The following is a 21,194-nucleotide window of genomic DNA, read 5'->3' as shown; positions in this document are numbered from 1 at the left end:
TTTTTTTAGGAACTGCTGTTCTGTTTTCCACAATAGCTCTATCATTTTACATTTCTACCAGCAAAGCATGAGGGTTTCAATTTCTCCACATCCTTACCAACATCGTATCTCATTGTGGTTTTTATGGATTTGCATTTCCCCAGTGATTAGTGATGTTAAGCACCTCTTCATATGCCTATTGATCACGTGTTTATCTTCTTTGCAAAAATGTCTGTTCAGATTCTTTGCCATTTTTCAATTGGGTTGTTTTCTTTGCTATTGAGTCATGAGTTCCTAAATATAGTTTGGATATTAACCCCTTCTTGCATATATGGTTTGCAAATATGTTCTGCCATTCCATAGATTGCCTTTTAATTTTTTTGATTGTCTCCTTTGCTGTAGAGAAGCTCTTTAATTTAGCTTTTTAGCACTTGCTTATTTTTTGCTTTTATTGTCTGTTTTTGGTGTCATATCCAAAAAATGATTGCTAAGACCAATGTCAAGTAGCTTTCCCCCTATATTCTCTTCTAGTTTTATGATTTCAGGTCTTATATTTAAGTCTTTAATCCAATTTGAGTAAATATGTATGGTGTAAGATCGGGATCCAGTCTCATTTTTTTCCATATGGACATACAATTTTCCCAACACCATTTATTAAAGAGAGTGTCCTTTACCCATTGTGTATTCTTGGCACCCTTTTCAAATATTAGTTGACCACATATATATGGCTTTGTTTCTGGACTCTATTCTTTTCATAGGTCAATGTGTCTGTTTTTATGCAAGTACCATACTGTTTTGATGACTATACCTTTGTAATATAGGAAGTGTGTCTGAAACCAGGAAGTGTGATGCCTCCAGCTTTGAACTTTTTCTCAAGATTGCTTTGTCTGTTCAGGATCTTTTGTGGTTCCACATAAATTTTAGGATTGTTTGTTCTATTTCTGTGGAAAGTGCCATTGAAATCTTGACAGGGATTGCAATGAATTTGTAGATCACTTTGGGCAGTGTAGACATTTTAATAATATTAATTCTTCCAACCCACAAACCCAGGATATCTTTCCAGTTAATTGTATAATTTTCAGTTTCTTTCATCAATGTCATATAGTTTTCAGTATACAGATCTGTCACCTCCTTGGCTAAATTTCTTCCTAATTATTTTACTCTTTTTGGTGGTATTATAACTGGGATTGTTTTCTTAATTACTTTTTGAATAATTCATTGTTAGTATGTAGAAATGCAAATGGAGATGGTTTAATGTCTTCCTTTTTTATTTAGGTGCCTTTTATTTCTTTTTTCTTGCCAAATTGCTCTGGCTAGGACTTCCAATACTATGTTGAGTAAGAGTGGTGAGAGTGGGCATCTCTGTCTTGTTCCTGATCTTAGAGGAAAAGCTATGATGTTAGCTGTGGGCATGTCCTTTATATATGGCTTTTATTATGTTGAGGTATATAGATTTTCTCTATGCCCAGTTTGTTGAGAGTTTTGATCTTGAAATGATGTTGAGTTTTATCCAATGTGTTTTTTGCATCTATGAGACAATCATATGGTTTTTATCCTTTATTCTGTTAATGTGGTGTATCACATTTATTGATTTGCCTGTCTTGAACCATCCTTGCATCCCAGGGATAAATCCCACTTGATCATGGTGTACAGTCCTTTTAATGTGTTGTCAAATTCAGGTAGCTAGTATTTCATTTAGGGTTGCTAGTAATATGTCGAGGATTTTTGAATCTATGTTCATCAGGGATATTGGCCTGTATTTTCTTGTAATGTTTTTGTCTGGCTTTGGTATGAGGCCAGTGCTGGCCTCATAAAATAGGTTAGGAGTTATTCCTTCCTCTTCAATTTTTGGCAAGAGTTTCAGAAGATTTGGTGTTAATTCTTCTTTAAACGTTTGGTAGAATTCACCAGTGAAACCACCTGGTTCTGGGCTTTTCATTGTTGTCAGGTGTTTGATTACTCCTTACTCATTATTGGTTTGTTCATATTTTCTATTTCTTCTAGATTCAGTCTTGGTAGGTTGTATGTTTCTAGCAGTTTATCCATTGTTCCTAGGTAATGCAATTTGTTGGCATATATTTATTTATAATAATCTCTTATGATCCTTTGTATTTCTGTGGTATCTGTAGTTGTAATGTCTCCTCTTCCACTTATAACTGTAGTTGACCCTTAAACAACAAAGGGGTTGGGGCACTGACAGTCAAGAATCCATATACTGATAGCTCTGCCTAAAAGCAAAGGCATTGATGAATGACTCACTCAAGGGCAGGAAGCTGAAACAGTTTGGACAGAATCAGGACCCTTTTTGATTACACTATTGTGATCTCTAATTGAATACAAAGTTTTCCCCACACTTAGTTAATTCAAAGATGTGTAAAATGAAAATATAGGTACTATGTTGATTTTTTAAAAATCTACATATGAGTGCACCTGCACAGTTCAAACTCTTGATGTTCAGGTCAGGGGTCAGTTGTATTTCCTTGAGTACTCTCTTTTTCTCTTGGTTAGTGTATCTAAATTTGGCTATTTTGTTTATCTTTTCAAAACACCTACATTTAATTGCATTGATCTGTCTTTATAATGTTATTTTGTTTATTCTGCTTTGATCTTTATTATTTCCTTTCTTCTGCTAATTTTGGGCCTAGTTTGTTCCTCTAGTAACTTGAGGTGTAAAGTTAGATTGTTTCTTTGAGATCTTTATTTTTTCTTCATGTAGACGTTTACTGCTATAAACTTCCCTTTTAAGCTACTTTTTCTGCATCCCATAAGTTTTGGTATGTTGTATTTCCTTTTTCATTTGTCTCGAGATACTTTTTGATGTCTCTTCTGATTTCTTCTTTGACTTATTTGTTGTTCAAAAGTGTGTTATTTAATGTCTACATATCTGTGAATTTTCCAATTTTCCTCTTAGTATTGACTCCTGGTTTCATACCATAATAGTCAGGACAATCCTTGATATGATTTCAATACTCTTAAATTTAAGACTTGTTTTGTGGCCCAACATATGATTTTTTTTTTTTTTTTGCTTCTGTTTTTGATGTCATATCTAAGAAATGATTGCCAAATCCAATATTTTGAAGCTTTTCACCTAAGCTTTTTTTTTTAAGACTTTTATTTTAGCTCTTACAATTAAGTCTTTGATCCATTTTGAGTTAATTTTTGTATGTGGTGTTAGGTAAGGATCCACTTCATTCTTTTACTTGGATATCCAGTTTTCCCATCATTTTTTTTGAAAAGACTCCCTATCTCCATTGTATAGTTTTGACACTCATTGAAAATCATTTAACCATATATATAATAATTTGTTTCTGGGCTCTCTGTCCTATTCTGTTGGTGTATATGTTTTGTCTTTATGCCTGTATCATACTGTTGAGATTACTGTAGCTGTGTAGTAATAAAATTAGAAAAGTGTGAGCCCTCCATTCTTGTTCATCTTTTTCATTTTTTCAATATTGTTTTGACTGTTTGGGTCAAAACAATTTCATTTCATATCAGTTTTAGGATGGAGTTTTCTATTTCTGCCCCCAAAAGTTAGAATTTTGATAGAGAGTGTATTGAATTTGTAGATCACTTTGGTTAGTACTTGTTAATAGGTTTTTTAAATTTTTTTTGAATTTTTAAATTTTATTTATTTATTTATTTATTTAGGCTGTGTTGGGCCTACATTACTGCATGCAGGCTTTCTGTAGTTGCAGAGAGCAGGGGCTGCTCTTTGTTGTGGTGCGCAGGCTTCTCATTGTGGTGGCTTCTCTTGTTGCGGAGCACGGGCTCGAGGCGTGCATGCTTCAGTAGTTGTGTTGCATAGGCTCAACAATTGTGGCTCCCAGGCTCAGCAGTTGTGGCTCCCGGGCTCTAGAGCACAGGCTCTGTAGTTGTGGCTCACAGGCTTAGTTGTTTGTGGCATGTGAGACCTTCCCGGACCAAGTATTGAACCCCTGTCCCCTCCATTAGCAGGCAGATTCTTAATCACTGCACTAACAGCAAAGTCCTCACTTTGATTAGTATTGCCATTTTAACAATATTAAGTCTTCCAATACATGAACATGGGATGTCTTTTCATTTATTTATGTTTTTAGTTTCTTTCAGCAATGTTTTGTAGTTTTAAGTGTACATGTATTTCTCTTCCTTTGGTTCAGTTAATTCCTAATTATTTTATTCTTCTTGATGCTACTGTAAGTGGAAATTTTTTTAAATTTTCCTTATGGATTGTTCATTATTAGTGTTTAGAAACACAACTGAATTTTGCATGTTGATTTTATATCCTGCAACTTTGCTAAATTCTTTTGTTCTAACATTGTGTGTGTGTGTGTGTGTGTATGTAATCTTTAGGATTTCCATGTCATTTGCAAAGAGAGCCAATTTTATTTCCTCATCATTTTTAAAAATATTTATTGATTTATTTATCTTTATTTGGCTGTGCTGGAGCTTAGTTGCAGCTGCCGGGCTCCTTACTTGTGGCATGTGGGTTCCTTAGTTGCAGCAGATGGGCTTCTTAGTTGTGGCATGCATGTGGGATCTAGTTCCCTAACCAGAGATAGAACCTGGGCCCCCTGCATTGAGAGCACAGAGTCTTAACTACTACACCACCAGGGAATCCTTGCTTTTCAGTTTGAAAGTTTTTTATTTTTCTTTTTCCTGCCTAATTGTTCTGGCTAGAACTTCCAACTACTAGATTGAACAGAAGTTATGAAAGCGGGTATATTTGTCTTTTTCTTGATCTTAGAAGAAGTTTCCGTTTTCACCATTGAGTATAATTTGGCTTTTTGTATATGACTTTTGTTATGTTAAGGTAGTTTCCTTTTATTATTTGTTTGTTGAAAGTGTTTAATTTTAATCATGAAAGTGTGTTGAATTTTGTCAAATGCTTTTTTTATTTTGCATTGAGATGATCATGCATTTCTTTTCTTCCTTCAATCTCTTAATGTGGTATATTACATAGAATGATTTTTGTATGTTGAGTCATCCTTGCATTCTAGGAAGAAATCCCACTTGGTTATGGTGTATAATCCTTTTTATAATGTGCCAAATTTGGTTTGCTAGTATTTTGTTGATGATTTTTGCATCAGTATTCATAAGGGATATTGTTTTGTAGTTTTCTTGTAGTGTCTTTCTGGCTTTGGTACCAGTGTAACACTGGTCTCATAGAATGAGTTAGGAAGCATTCTCTCTTCTTTAATTTTGTGGAAGAGTTTAAGAAGGATTGATGTTAATTCCTTGTAGAACTTGGTAGAATTCTCCAGTGAAGCCATTTGGTCCATGGATTTTCTTTGTTGAGAGACTGGATTGATTGATTGAGTTTTTAAAGTGATTCTCGTGCATAGCTAGAGTTGAGAATCCCTTCTATGGTTATAACTTGATTACTTTAGCAATTTGAGTACGTTAGAAACAAAATCTAAAACTTCTTTGCTGTCTACCTTTCCCTTACTCAATCATTGGATTTTTTCTAGGGGTCTGTCCCTTTTCATGCTATATGCTTTCCTTTGGCATATATCTAATGGTTTTAGCTCCCATTTGTAACCTTATGGTTCCATATTAGACTTCTCTTGAACTATCTTATCTACTAGACTGAATTTCTTAAGGATATTATCCATGTCTTACTCATTTTAGTATTACTAATGCTTACCACAGTGCCTAGAGCATAGTAAGTATTCAGTATACACATATGAATGAATGAATACATCTACATCTGTGATATACATATCACAAGCAAATATGGACTCTGGGGGGACTTAAGAAGATGTACAAGACAGCTTTCTCTGTCCAAATACAATAATATTGGCCAGATAAGGAACACATGTAAGGAGCTCTGGCTCTCAAATATAGAAATAGGTACTTGAGATTATGTTTTCTTCATTCTGTTCAAAGAACAAGATAAATATTAATTTAAAAGAAAACAGCTACTAGTCTTGACCAACCTGAACTGTGTCTTATTTTAAAATCTTTACCATCCTAAAGTGAAAATTAAACATTCTGGCAGAAGAATATAAAATATTCTGAAGAATCAGCCCATGATTTTGTCTCATTTTTCTGTTAAAGAATAACTAAAACCCTTAACCTAGTTATATAAAAATAAACTGATATATATTTTTAATAAATATGAATTTCTAGGGTTATCATCTAAATTTGAATTGGATTTTATTAAATCCATTTATTTTATTTGGTATTATTTTTAATACCAAACATAAATAAGCTTCGCCTTTGTCATATGGGCTGTGGCCATACAATATTAAGCAAATATCTTAATAAGAAAATGTCGATGATAGTATTTCTGAAAATAAGGTATGGGGTTTGTTTCTTCTTGTGAACATGAATTCTCTCCTTTCAAATGAGAAGGTTGTACAAGATGGCCTTTAGTTCTCTTTCAGTTCTAAAGTTTTATGGTTCTAGAATAGTTTTTTAAAAACTAATTGGAAGAATAGTAGCAGGTGAAATGTGATAATTTTAATCAGTATTCAAAAATATTTCATAAATTCATAGCTTCCAACATTAGTTTTCACAAATTTTTATCACACTAGACCAGATTTATTGAAGAATAAGTCTTTCTCTACTCTTTCTGCATTTTTATTTTCTTGTACCTTTTATTAAGCACCTCCTATCTTGTTTTTGATAATAGGCTGCCTCTAAGAATCAGACTTCACTCTTGGGAGAACCACCGAAAGAAATCCGGCTCAGTAAAAATCCATACTTAAACTTAGCAAGCGTGTTGCCCAGTGTGTGCTTATCACGTAAGTGAGAGCTCAGTATTAATAATTTGGAGTTTTATTGAAATACCAGAACCATTACACCTAGTTATATAAAAATATACTATCATATATTTTCAATAAAAATGGATTTCTAAGGTTATCATCTAAATATTGAATTGGATTTTATTAAATCCATTTATTTTATTTGGTATTATTTTTAATACTATAGATAATCTTTGCCTTTGTCATATGGTTTTTCATAATGAGTTCTACTTTAATTTTTAACTTGATAGAAGCAAATAATGCCTATTAACCAATTAAAGCCTAAGTTATAACCCTATCCTTAAATTGAAAGAATAACTAAATTAAAACATTTAAAATGCATTCTATTTTATTTAAGGAAAACATCTTTTATAATATTTTATTAAGCATATAATCAATTTATTGAACTATTATGGAATCATGATTGAAAATAATTGGATAAAGGAATTATTTGGCAATACTGTAATTCTTTACAATGCATATAGAATCATATTTCTAAAATATGAAGTTTAAACCTCTATGTAGTCTCATATATCCAGAGTATTTCATAAATACCCCCAATATATTAGCTACTAATAATCGGCAGAAGTGGAATTATCATTTACTCTTTTAGACGACCTTCTCAGGCCTTCAATTAGTAAATTAAAACTTAATTCAGACATAGTTTTAAGACAAAATCACAAATGTGGTGTGCTCTAGGCACTAAGATATTCAGTACAACATTGGTTTTCAATAGTGAAAAATTGGAAAGTGCCTCAATGGTCATTAATAGGGGAGTGGTTAAATAGTTTGTCATAAAGTGGAATACGTAATTGAGGGAGTGCCACATGTACCAATATGAAATGATCTCTAAAGCAAATTGTTAAATGGAAGAAGCAGATGTGTGCATAGAAAGATTCCATTTGTGTTTATTTAAAGCTATGTATTCTTATGTGCATGTATTTGAATGTGTATATGCCATAAAGTAAATCTGAGAAGATAAATTCTAAACTGTTACCTTTTGGAAAAAGAATAGAATTGAATGAAAAGAGATGAAAGATAAATTTAACATATATTCTTTGTATTTTGTGAAGTATCCTCTTGAACCTAAACATTAACTTGTAATTTTTTTAAAGCCAGAAAAAAACTAAATGTGCTTCTGGTATGCCTACTATATTTTTATCTGGTCTAAAAATTGATGGTTACAATTATTGCATTAGAATGGTTAATTTACATTTTGTATACCTTGTTTTAGAGATTAGACATATACTTTTTAAATGTTTCCATCAAGGTTTATTTACCCATAGGGCAGGCTTCCATTTTCAGTTGTTTTAAACAAACGTGACGATATCACATACTATATAATTTTCCCCTACGGATAGTAAATATAGATATTTACTGGCAAACTAAAATTTGTGTTCTATTTGAGAATATGCTGAATTAACGGGTTTTGTACTCTGTAATTTATAATAAAACAACCTAACTGAAATATATGTATTGATTTTGCCTTAAGCCCCTGCAAGTAAAACGACTCTACAGAAGACTGGAATTGCAGACAACATTCTGGATGCAATCTCTCAGGGAAGTGGATCACAGCACACGTTGGAGAAGTGCATTGCCTTTTCTCAGCCTTTTGGTGATTATGCACAGGTACTTGATTCTCAGGTTTTGATGATATATAGAAAAATTGCTTCGGCTGTATATACTAAGTTCACTGGATATGAAACTGATTCTTGTAATATCATAAGGCAGTAAAATTGAACTGATCTATACAATATTTCTTGCTTGCTCTTTGGAATTTTAGGACATGTTCAGGAGATTACTAAGTATGATTTTGCCCTAGATATTTACTTTGCATTGTTTACACTAGTGGTGAGCAAACTACCCATAATCTGTCTTGTAAATAAAGTTTTATGGGGACCAAATCCAGCCCATAACCTGTCTTGTAAATAAAGTTTTATGGGGATACAGCCACATCCATTTATTTGCATGTCATCTATGGTGCTGTTGTGCTATAATGGCAGAGTTGAGTAGTTACAACAGATACTATATGGTCCACAAGATTAGATAATTACTTTCTGGCTCTTTACAGAAAAACTCTGCTGACCTCTGGTATACACTAGGGTGGACCTGACTAAGAAATCTAAAGAAATGCCTCTGGTCTTCCCTATTGCTTGTGGATGGAGAGACATGATCAAAACTAGCAATATTATGCTAACTCTTAAAACAGTCAGTCAATCAATAACATTAAAAGTATTACATTCAAAAGACACACTGTGTCATTACTTAAACATGTCCATTTTGCTTTGGCCTCTTCTCCTTCAGCTTATTCTTAGTTGCTTAAGCTAAGAGTGTATATCATGGTAGTAGTGTATGATTATGTAACCATGAGTCTTATAATTAACAATTTTGATTCTTTCTTATTTCTCGGAGCAGTCATCTTCTTAGCTCTCTCCTGTCTGTGGGAGCAGTACCTCCACTTTGCTTTTCTTAGAGCAACTGTGTTGCCTTCACTTGTGTCTAGTAAACTTAGAAAAGAAAACCTATGCAAGTTCACTTAGAGCAATTGATGCCTGATTATGCTCTTCTGATAGGGTACTAGAAACACAGGTCAAATGGATTCTGTAGTAATGGTAAAGATAGATATAATAAAGTCTCTTATATACTTGTGGAAAAGATGGAGAAATATGAATTGGAAGATGATGCAACTAGATGGCAACATACCTGTCTTTAAGGAACAGTAATCATGAATTGATACAATCTGGAAGGCATTCTCTTCTTTTTTTTTTTTAATTTACATTATTTTTTTAAGCTCTTTATTGGAATATAATTGTTTTACACTCTTGTATCAGTTTTTGAGGTACACCAAAGTGAATCAGCTGTATTTATACATATATTCCCATATCCCCTCCCTCCTGCAACTCCCTCCCACCCTTCCTATCCTGATCCTCTTAACTCATCACCCATCATCGACTTGATCTCCCTTTGTTATACAGCAACTTCCCACTAGCTATCTATTTTACATTTGGTAGTGTATATATGTCTATGCTACTCTCTCACTTTGTCCCAGCTTCCCCTTCGCCACCCACCCCCCAACCCTGTGTCCTCAAGTCTGTTCTCTACATCTGCATCTTTATTCTTGCCCTGTCACTGGGTTCATCAGTACCATTTTTTTTTTTTTAGATTCCATATTTATGAGTTAACATATGGTATTTGTTTTTCTCTTTCTAGCTTACTTCGCTCTGTATGACAGTCTCTAGGTCTATCCACCTCATTACAAATAGCTCAGTTTCATTCCTTTTTTATGGCTGAGTAATATTGCATTGTATATATGTAACATCTTCTTTATCCATTCATCTGTTGATGGGCATTTAGGTTGCTTCCATGTCCTGGCTATTGTAAATAGCGCTGCAGTGAACATTATGATACTTGTTTCTTTTTGGATGATGGTTTTCTCTGGGTATATGCCCAGTAGTGGGATGACTGGGTCATATGGTAGTTCTGTTCTTAGTTTTTGAAGGAACCTCCAAACTGTTTTCCATAGTGGCTGTACCAACTTCTATTCCCGTCAGCAGTGCAGGGCGGTTCCCTTTTCTCCACACCCTCTCCAACATTTATTGTTTCTAGATGTTTTGATGATGGCCATTCTGACCGGTGTGAGGTGATACCTCATTGTGGCTTTGACTTGCATTTCTCTAATGCTTAGTGATGTTGAGCATCTTTTCATGTTTGTTGGCCATCTGTATGTCTTCTTTGGAGAAATGTCCATTTAGGTCTTCTGTCCATTTGTGGATTGGGTTATTTGCTTTTTTTGTATTAAGCTGCATGAGCTGCTTGTATATTTTGGAGATTAATCCTTTGTCCATTGCTTCATTTGCAAATATTTTCTCCCATTCTGAGGGTTGTCCTCTTGTCTTGTTTATAGTTTCTTTTGCTGTGCAAAAGCTTTTAAGTTTCATGAGGTCCCATTTGTTTATTCTTGATATTATTTCCATGATTCTAGGAGGTGGGTCAAAAAGAATCTTGCCTTGATGGATGTCATAGAGTGTTCTGCCTCTGTTTTCCTCTAAGAGTTTTATAGTGTCTGGCCTTACATTTAGGTCTTTAATCCATTTTGAGTTTATTTTTGTGTATGGTGTTAGGCAGTGTTCTAATTTCATTCTTTTACATGTTGCTGTCCAATTTTCCCAGCACCGCTTATTGAAGAGGCTGTCTTTTTTCTATTGTATATTCTTGCCTCCTTTGTCAAAGATAAGGTGCCCATATGTGCGTGGGTTTACCTCTGGGCTCTCTATCCTGTTCCATTGATCTTCCTTTCTGTTTTTGTGCCAGGACCGTACTGTCTCGATCACTGTAGTGGAAGGCATTCTCTTCTGTGTTTCATAAGATTCCATCTTTGTCCCCTTATTTGTTAGCATTATAAGTAATGACTTAGGAACATTAATTGTTTGCTGATTATATATTTACAAGTGATAAAAGGAAAGAAATTATCAGAGATATGTAAAATCATTTGTGAATAATTTATAGTTGTGAAAATTAGAAACAACCTAAATTTCCAAGAATCCACAAAACTGAATAAACAAATTATGTCATATTTATATCAGGAAATATAATGCAAATATTAAAACTCATGTAAAACAATGTGTGAACACATGGTAAATTTTCATAGTCTATTGTTAATCTTAAAAATTTATAAAATATAGTCCTGCACAACTCTTAATTTTTTGTTTCTTTTACAAGGAAGAAAATTTACTTTCATAAATAAGAGGAAGCACAATAAATTTTTAAAAACTTAGTTAAATGTGTGATTTAAGCTTTAAAAATTATTTTTTATACTTACCTTTTTATTTATTTCAGTTTTGAAATTTGTGTTGCTTTTCTCACTAGCAGTTTTGCTTGTGAGATTATTGTGGTTTGTTGCATACTTATGTCCATAGAGAGACCTTCCCATTTACTCATGGAGAAATTCTGTGACAAAGATGCCTTTGCATCGCCAGCCTTCCTGCTGCCTCTGCAGTTGCTTAGTGAGAGAAACTGTGGAGGTGTGGATCCTCCCTGGATTCAGTGTCTCCTTGGACAGCCCCTGCTGTTTCCTCATGCTTGTTCATCAAGTGAGATTTGTTCTCTTTCCTTGTGTTCTTTCGTCCTTGTAATCTAAACGTAATTAAATGTTACTTCTAATTGAATGACTAGTAAAAGGTGGTCATGTTTTAGGAATTCCTTCTATTTCCACTGTTAGAATGGAGGAAAAGGTCCAAGGGAAAGAAACCAAGGTTTTTTTTTTTTTAACATTTACTATATGCTTTGTAATATAAACATTTGCTCTTTTCAACAATCTTGTGATATTTAAGTGACCACTTCCACAATATAAGTGGAAAAGCATGAAGGGGTAAATAATCTTTCAAGTTTATGCAGTTAGTAGAGGATTTCTTAGGTTCCAAAACCCACATTATTTTCATTATAACATGGAGAAATTCTTCAGGCATGGAAGTAGTGTCTTATAGAAACTGGTTGTTTGCTTTGTATGAGCAACTGCGCATAACGATGAGGAGAGATGGCTATGTCAAGATATAGGTGGATATAATAATCTTTATTTCCAATAAAACTATCACATTTTATAGTCCTAATTGGCACTCCAGTACTGGGGAAGTCACTTGTATTAGATTATCCCTCCTGCAGATAACTGTTATTAAAATTGTATCAAATATGAAAGAAAAACATCTAAAGGCCCTCAAGAATGACCAAAAGCAGGCAGAAACTGAAGGGGAGCCAGTCCTTGAAGGAGGGAAACTGTATTGGATGAGATTTATGTGACTTTTTGCCCAACACCACCCCACCCCACCACCAATCTAAGCAGAAAGATGCAGCTGATGGAGTCAGAGGACAGAGTTCAGGACTGTTAGCAAGGCTGGAAAGTAAGGGGAAATCTCAGAAAAATATCTGTGTCAACTCAGCCCAGATAAACTTGATGACTCTTGAACTTTGTGCGAGGGAGATTCCAGGGGACCTGGTGGCAAACAACAGATGGAAGGCTAAAGAACTGAGAAGAGATTCAACTCCTTTCCAGCACAGAGATGCTTTGGAGTTTGAGTTCATAAAAGTTGACTCCTTCTCAACAAAAGTCAACAACCTTCAGAGGAAGGTTATACAATCCATAGTACCTATGAATATATCATCCACAGTGTTCAGTAAATAAAAATAATTAGAAAGTTGAAAAAACAGGAAAATGTGACCCACAATTAAGGGGATAAGCAGGTAATAGAAACTGACCCCAAGATGAACCAGATGTTGGTGTTAGTAGACAAAGACTCACTTAAAACAACTATTACTTAAAACAACTATTATAAACAGGACTTAAAGGAAATAAGGTGAAAGTGAACAGATGGGGAATTTCAGGAAGAAATATAAACTTTAAAAAGAATAGAAACTCTAGACCTAAAAAGCACCATATCCACCAAAAAAATACACTGGATGGGCTTAGCAGAAGTTTGGAGAAAGCAGGAAAACAAGGTTCAATTAATATAAAGACAAATCAAAAGAAATAATTCCGTCTGAAGAATAGAGAGAAAGACGTTGGAAACCAATAAACAGATCCTCAGGGTTCCAGGTGTTAAGTGAATCATTAGGGACCACTAAGCTAATGGAGTAGTCTTCAGTTACCACTCACAACAAAGGATGCACACGTTACATAATTACTTCAGAAAAGTCACTAAACAAACAGCAATAACACATTTTGAAGAGGGAGTACAAACTGATTTCCAGAGTTGCCATAATATATCCTTTTTCAACAAAAAATCATGAGACATGCAAAGAAATAAAGTATAACCCATAAACAGGGGGAAAAGCAACTAATAGAAACTGTCTCTAAGGAAGCCAGACATTGGACTTACTAGACAAAGAATTAAATCCCCTATTGTAAATATGTTCAAAGAATGGAAGAAAACCACATCTAAAGAACTACAAGAAAGTGAGAACAGTGTGTCACCAAATAGAAAATATCAACATGGCAACAGAACTTTAAAAAAAGGGCCAAATAGAAATTCTGGATTTGAAAAGTATAATAATTTTTAAATAAATTGATTGATTGATTGATTGATTGGCTGCATTGGGTCTTTGTTGCTGTGCACAGGCTTTCTCTAGTTGCTATGAGCAGGGGCTACTCTACGATGTGGGGCACAGGCTTCCCATTGCAGTAGCTTCTCTTGTTGCGGAGCACAGGCTCTAGGTGCACAGGCTTCAGTATTTGTGGCATGTGGGCTCAGTAGTTTGGCTCATGGGCTGTAGAGTGCAGGCTCAGTAGTTGTGGCGCATGGGCCTAGTTGCTCTGCAGCATGTGGGATCTTCCTAGATCAGGGCTCGAATCCATGTCCCCTACATTGGCAGGAGGATTCATAACCACTGCACCACCAGGGAAGTTTGAAAAGTATAATAATTGAAATGAAAAAATCATTAGGGCAGAGTAGCAGATTTGAATAGGCAGAAGTAGCCAACAGGTTTGGAAGATAGGTCAACTGAGATTATCCAGTCTGAAGAATAGAAAGAATGAAGAAAAGTGAACCATAACATGTGCTGAGGAGGGTGGAGAGAAATTAGTACCCTCATACATTGCCAGGGGTGAGGGGAGTGTAAAGTGGTGCAGCTGCTTTGGAAAACAGTTTGGCAATTCCTCAAAATGTTAAACACAGACTGAGGGTATAAACCTAAGAGAATTGAAAAATTGTCTACATATAAACTAGTACTGTACATGAATTTTCATAATAGCATTATTTATAATAGCGAAAAAGAGAAACAATCCAAATGTCTATCAGTTGGTGAATGAATAAACAAAGTGTGGTATATCCATACAATGGAATATTATTCACCCATAAAGGGAATAGAGTACTAATCCTTGTCACAACATGGGTGAGCCTTGAAAGCATTATGCTACATGAAATAAGCCAGATACAGAAGGTCACATATTATATGATGCCATTTATATGAAATATCCAGAATAGGTAAATCCTTAGAGAAAGTAAACAGATATCTGTTACTGGGGGGCCAGAAGAAGTAGAAGTTGTGGGATGTCTTTTTGAAGTGATGAAAATACTCTGGAATTAGATTGTGGTGATGCTTGCACAACCTTTTGAATATCAACAAATATCGGACTCTAGTTTTTTTTTTTGGCTGCATTGGGTCTTTGTTGCTGCGTGAGCTTTCTCTAGTTGTGAGCCGGGGCTACTCTTCATTGCGGTGTGTGGGCTTCTCATTGTGATGGCTTCTCTTGTTGCAGAGCATGGGCTCTAGGTGCACAGGGTTCAGTAGCTGCAGCACACAGGCTCAGTAGTTGTGGCTCGCAGGCTCTAGCGTGCAGACTCGTGGACCAAGGATCCAACCCATGTCCCCTGCATTTGCAGGTGGATTCTTAACCACTGTGCCACCAGGAAAGTTGGACTGTAATTTTAAAACACAAGCCTTAACTGTACTAAATAGAGGGTAGCATTTCCTTTCATCGTTTTAGACATCTTAAAATTATCTAATGATAAACAAATGAGTTAAATCAATTATTCCAGATCTAGTTTTGTTTTTTTTTTAATTTTTTATTAGCTGCGCTGCCCAGCTTGTGAGATCTTAGTTCCCTGACCAGGGATTGAACCTGTGCCCCCTGCAGTGGACGCGCAGATCCCTAACCACTGGACCTCCAGGGAATTCCCCAGATCTAGTTCTAATTAGAAACCAGTTTATAATGGCCTACCCCTCCCGTTTCTCTAGTTGGTTATAGTAGTTAATGAGAATTGTCATTGAGCTGCAGCTATTTATTTTCTCAACAACTGCATTTCTTAAATATTTGAACTGTTATTGAAAAAAGTTGTCAGAAATAGATGTAGTTTTTTAAAATTGTGTTGTGCACATTCTGACAGTGATAATAGCATTATAGTCATCTATAATCCTGTTAGTTTGAAATTACAAGCAGAGTTTGAAAAGTCAGGTTCTGAGGTAGGGATAAATAGGTACATCTGTGTCAGATGGTTGGCAGAAGCCCACCTTAAAGGAGAAACCTTTAAGCCAATTTATTAAATATGTATTAAACACATAAATCTAACATTATAATCTATGAAAAACAAGACTTTCCTCCCTATTTGTAATGTAGGTAAAATAGGTAAAATTTCTCTTAAGCAACTTTTGTTTGACACAGACATTAATTCTAATAACATAAAGAATAATGTGAGAACTATTTCAGCTATTTCATATCTTTTTAAGTTGTGGTTTTGCGTTTTCACTTGACACTTGCCATTAATGGGTAGCTGGGATGCCCTGCGTTAGGCTGTCTGTCGTCTACTTGCGTGTTGTACTCCTCTGTTGCCCTTGGTTACAGGGGTTTTTCCTGCCAGGAAACTGACTACCTATTCCAGGGAAATCAGCCACAGAATGTGTGATAAGATGGTGTGATGAGGGAAGAGGAAACAAAACCAAAAAAATGAACAAAAAGATCTGGCGATGCTTAGTCCTTTCATATAATGCCTAATGCTGCCACCTAATGGGCAAATAATGCAGAGACTTGCCAAAGAGTTTTTGTGTGGTCTGTGAGAGATCAGAATCTTGTGACAAACACTAACTATATGAAATATTTTTTTTGAAACCTCAACTACTTTAACCAGTAACTATGGAACCACAGATTATATTAGCCCTAGACAGTAACTTGGAAAGTATGTTAAAAAATGATTTTTGCTAAAAACTGGAATTAAGGAAAGCAAGTTGTTGAAATTTATTTAAAGTTACCATCATTACTTTAAAATCTTTGTTTATAAACCAAATCAGTCTTTTAAGTGTTTTAAAAAGTCTGCAAAAGAATAGTATACAGTGTGGATAAATCTGAAGAGAGTTTTGAATTGCTATTCTGACATGTTAGTCTAAATTTTCAGGAGATTTTAAAGTGTTCTGATTTTCTTAAATGCTTATTAAACATACTTAAATCTAAGATATATAATTTGTACAACATGATATACTGAAACTGGTTAGGTGTTGATCAAATTTTACTTTTTTAAAATGTAGTACAATACCTTTTGGAGTACAATACCTTTTGGAGAAATCTCTTGCATTTCTATACACTAACAACGGAAGAGCAGAAAGAGAAATTAAGGAAACTCTCCCATTCACCATTGCAACAAAAAGAATAAAATACCTAGGAATAAACTTGCCTAAGGAGGCAAAAGATCTGTATGCAGAAAACTTTAAGACACTGATGAAAGAAATCAAAGACGACACAAACAGATGGAGGGACATACCATGTTCCTGGATTGGAAGAATCAACATCGTGAAAATGACTGTACTACCCAAAGCAATTTACAGATTCAATGCAATCCCGATCAAATTACCAATGGCATTTTTCACAGAACTAGAGCAAGAAATCTTACAATTTGTATGGAAACGCAAAAGACCCTGAATAGCCAAAGCAATCTTGAGAAGGAAAAATGGAGTTGGTGGAATCAGGCTTCCTGGCTGCAAACTATACTACAAGGCCATAGTGATCAAGACAGGATGGTACTGGCACAAAAACAGAAAGGAAGGTCAATGGAAGAGAATAGAGAACTCAGAAGTAAGCCCAAACACATATGGGCACCTTATCTTTGACAAAGGAGGCAAGAATATACAATGGAAAAAAGACAGCCTCTTCAATAAGCGGTGCTGGGAAAATTGGACAGCAACATGTAAAAGAATGAAATTAGAACACTTCCTAACACCATACACAAAAATAAACTCCAAATGGATTAAAGACCTACATGTAAGGCCAGACACTATAAAACTCCTAGAGGAAAACATAGGCAGAACACTCTATGACATCCATCAAAGCAAGTGGGTCCTTTTTGACCCACCTCCTAGAATCATGGAAATAAAATCAAGAATAAACAAATGGGACCTCATGAAACTTAAAAGCTTTTGCACAGCGAAAGAAACCACAAACAAGACTAAAAGGCAACCCTCAGAATGGGAAAAAATAATTGCCTATGAAACAACGGACAAAGGATTAACCTCCAAAATATACAAGCAGCTCATGCAGCTTCATACCAAAAAAGCAAATAACCCAATCCACAAATGGACAGAAGACCTAAATAGACATTTCTCCAAAGAAGACATCCAGATGGCCAACAAACACATGAAAAGATGCTCAACATCACTAATCATCAGAGAAATGCAAGTCAAAGCCACAATGAGGTATCACCTCCCACCAATCAGAATGGCCATCATCACAAAATCTGGAAACCACAAATGTTGGAGAGGGTGTGGAGAAAAGGGAACCCTCCTGCACTGTTGGTGGGAATGTAAGTTGGTACAGCCACTATGGAAAACAGTTTGCAGGTTCCTTAAAAAACTACAAATAGAACTACCATATGATCCAGTCATCCCACTACTGGGCATATACCCAAAGAAAACCATAATCCCAAAAGAAACTTGTACCATAATGTTTATTGCAGCACTATTTACAATAGCCAGGACATGGAAGCAACCTAAATGCCCATCAACAAATGAATGGATACAGAAGATGTGGCATATATATACAATGGAATATTACTCAGCTATAAAAAGGGATGAGATGGAGCTATATGTAATGAGGTGGATAGAACTATAGTCTGTCATACAGAGTGAAATAAGTCAGAAAGAGAAAGACAAATATTGTATGCTAACTCACATATACGGAATCTAAAAATGGTACTGATGAACTCAGTGACAAGAACAAGGACACAGATACAGAGAATGGACTGGAGAACTCGAGGTTTGGGAGGGGGTGGGGGGTGAAGGGGAAGCTGAGATGAAGCGAGAGAGTAGCACAGACATATATATACTACCAACTGTAAAATAGTCAGTGGGAAGTTGTTGTATAACAAAAGGAGTCCAACTCGAGGATGGAAGATGCCTTAGAGGACTGGGACGGGGAGGGTGGGGGGGACTCGAGGTGGGGGGGAGTCAAGGAAGGGAGGGAATACGGGGATATGTGTATAAAAACAGATGATTGAACTTGGTGTACCCCCAAAAAAATAAAAAAATAAAAAAATAAATGTAGTACAATACCTTTTGGAGTCTTTAAATTCAAAGTTAAGACTTGAACATTACTCAAATGAAGAAAGGCAAGTAGCTGAGAGGCAAAAATTAACATGAAAATTGAAAACATCTATGCATATATATAATTAATGTCACAAAATGAAGCATGTTGGTTTTAAACATTTTTTAACAACTGGGGAAAAAAGAAAAATTGTATTCTTTAAGTAAAATTTTAGAAATGAACTGTTTAGTGCAGAAAAGATAGTCAAATTAATTCTTATTTCTTTCTGAAATCTAAAAGTTAGATTTGAAACTATAAGGGATATTAGGGGTCTGATTCAGGTTTTAGATGAACTAGTGCAATTGATCATTTCAGGTTTTCCATCCTATCTAAGTCCACTCAAGAGACAAGACTTAGAAAAGATAAAGTGGCGCTAAAGGTGAAGGTGACACTGAGGAGTCCTCTATAGAGGTAGAATTTTCTGAAAACCAATTTGATTTTGTATTTAGGAGGTTACATGCTACGTGGTTACATTTCTTTAAGAAGAGCATTAATGGTAAAGGAATATCTTTAAGTAGGACTGGTAGTAGATGAGCCTAATCATATTCACACTCAGCATTAGCATATCCCAAAGGAATCTCCCTGAACAATATTCAAGATTCCATTTTCTCAAATTCTTACGAGCACTTTTAACATAAATTACTGAAGTGTGCTTAAAAATTGAGCTTAATTTTAAACTTGGCAATCACATGGAAATAAAAGAAAGTTAGTCTATATTTACATAAAGATGAAAAGATTTGCTTTAATAAGAGGAAGAAAATGGGATTTCTTTTTTAATCCAAAAATGAAATAACAAGTGCATAGTTACAGAATGAGTTTCATTATAAATGTGTGCAAATTTTGGATTTTTAAAAATAAGGCATATTAGAATAATGACAAGAATATTAAAGTTAGAAAAATTGGGTTGAATTCAGAGCCCTAATACTGCATAGCCTGTGATTTTTAGCCGTCACATAGGTTTTCTGAGCTTTTGTGTTTTCATCTCTTCAATGGAGATAATAATTCCTTCCCTGCCTACTGTGCAGATCAATGATACAGTGTAGGACATCATCAAATTACATGTTATCAGTTCTTACCTCTCCAGATGTACTATGGTTTAGCTATTTTGTTGATCTGATTTCTACCTGAATACTAGACATGCAAAACTAGAGTATTACAGCTTCTCTCAGTGTCCTTCCTTTCTTTATTCTCTTCAAAGCGTAAATGCCTGTTAAAAAAGTTGTATTTTTCAGATTTTCAAAATATACCACTCTGTTCCTTCTCATCTGTAAATTCCTTGTAAATTTTAACTAAAATTTTGTATCACATATAATCTCTGTGTTTGTCCACATGCGTATATCTAACAGCATGGACCAGTTCAGTGGCCTCCTGGAGAGACCTTCTAATGCCTGTCTCCTCACTGCCACATTTTTTATGAAGCTGCTTACTAATCTGCAAATTCTGAGATCAAACATATCATTCCCTGTTTATAATTAATCAGGCATTAGCCTATTCCAGCCCCTCCGTGGTTGAAGTCAGCTTGCCTTTCCAACCTCATTTGCCACCATGTTCTTCCATGGACCAACCAGTGTGTCTCATCACAGGCCTAGGATTTCATGCCATCTGCCTTTGTCATGCATTTCCTTTCTCCTAAAAGGATCGTTCCCTGTCTCCTCCTGTTCATATCTGACCTCACCTCCAAATCTTAACTCAGATGCCATCTCATCCATGAAAACTTTTCTTGTATCTCTCAAACCCTCCACTCCCATTTTCCCTTCTCTGAAAAAATTTTAGCACTTCTCTATTTCTCTTTTGTATGGTGGCATTCTCCTTTTAGAATTCTATTTTGTGCTTTTCTTACTTTCCCTCCTAGGATATGAGCTCTTGGAGGGGACCATCCAAGTTTCATTCACCTAGGTAACCCCATAGCAGAGCCCAGTGCCCTCAAGAGTGAGTCTGCGAAGGAATGGATGTTTATATCCTGCAAATATGAAATAGAAGAAGTACTTGCTTGCTTTATACATTTCCCACTTTTGTGGTTTTATTTTCTTCTTTTTTGATGTTTCTTTGATATCAATTTATTTCTCCCAGAACACTGAGCTATGTTTCAAAAAATCTTGACAACAAAAATCTTAACTGTCATTATTTCCCATTTAATCCAACAGTCCTTGCACTAGAAGTTAGATATCTTTGATAGAGTGTATTAGAAGAATTGCCTTTCTCCCAGTATCATCTGGGCTACAGTGACATTCATTTTCCTTTCCTTTTCTTACCTACAGTTTCCTGTGCGCTTGGTGAAGTGTTTTGCTGACCTCCTGCATCCCAGTTGGTTCTTTCTGTGACTGGTATAGCAGTTAGGAAGTCCTTTGAATGAAAGTATCTAATAAATTTCCTAACTGGCTGCTGAGAATAAAGATAGTATGGAAAGAGAGGAAAACTCAGGTGGTTGTTTTGCT

General features: G+C 35.2%; 1 protein-coding gene across 4 annotated transcripts in view; it reads left to right on the top strand.

Moving 5' to 3' along the window:
* Positions 1–21,194, top strand: part of RAVER2 (ribonucleoprotein, PTB binding 2) — a 117,821-nt gene that overhangs the window by 70,294 nt on the left and 26,333 nt on the right. For all 4 annotated transcript variants that reach the window (XM_057717391.1, XM_057717384.1, XM_057717407.1 and 1 more), the window contains 2 exons: positions 6,593–6,704; positions 8,197–8,333. In XM_057717391.1, coding sequence (XP_057573374.1) covers positions 6,593–6,704; positions 8,197–8,333 — 249 coding nt within the window. The remainder of the gene's footprint in view (positions 1–6,592; positions 6,705–8,196; positions 8,334–21,194) is intronic.

Source organism: Hippopotamus amphibius, chromosome 1, assembly GCF_030028045.1.
Source record: "Hippopotamus amphibius kiboko isolate mHipAmp2 chromosome 1, mHipAmp2.hap2, whole genome shotgun sequence".
NCBI lineage: Eukaryota > Metazoa > Chordata > Mammalia > Artiodactyla > Hippopotamidae > Hippopotamus > Hippopotamus amphibius.
The sequence above is the reverse complement of the archived record's forward strand: the minus strand, read 5'-3'. Positions and strand labels throughout refer to the sequence as shown.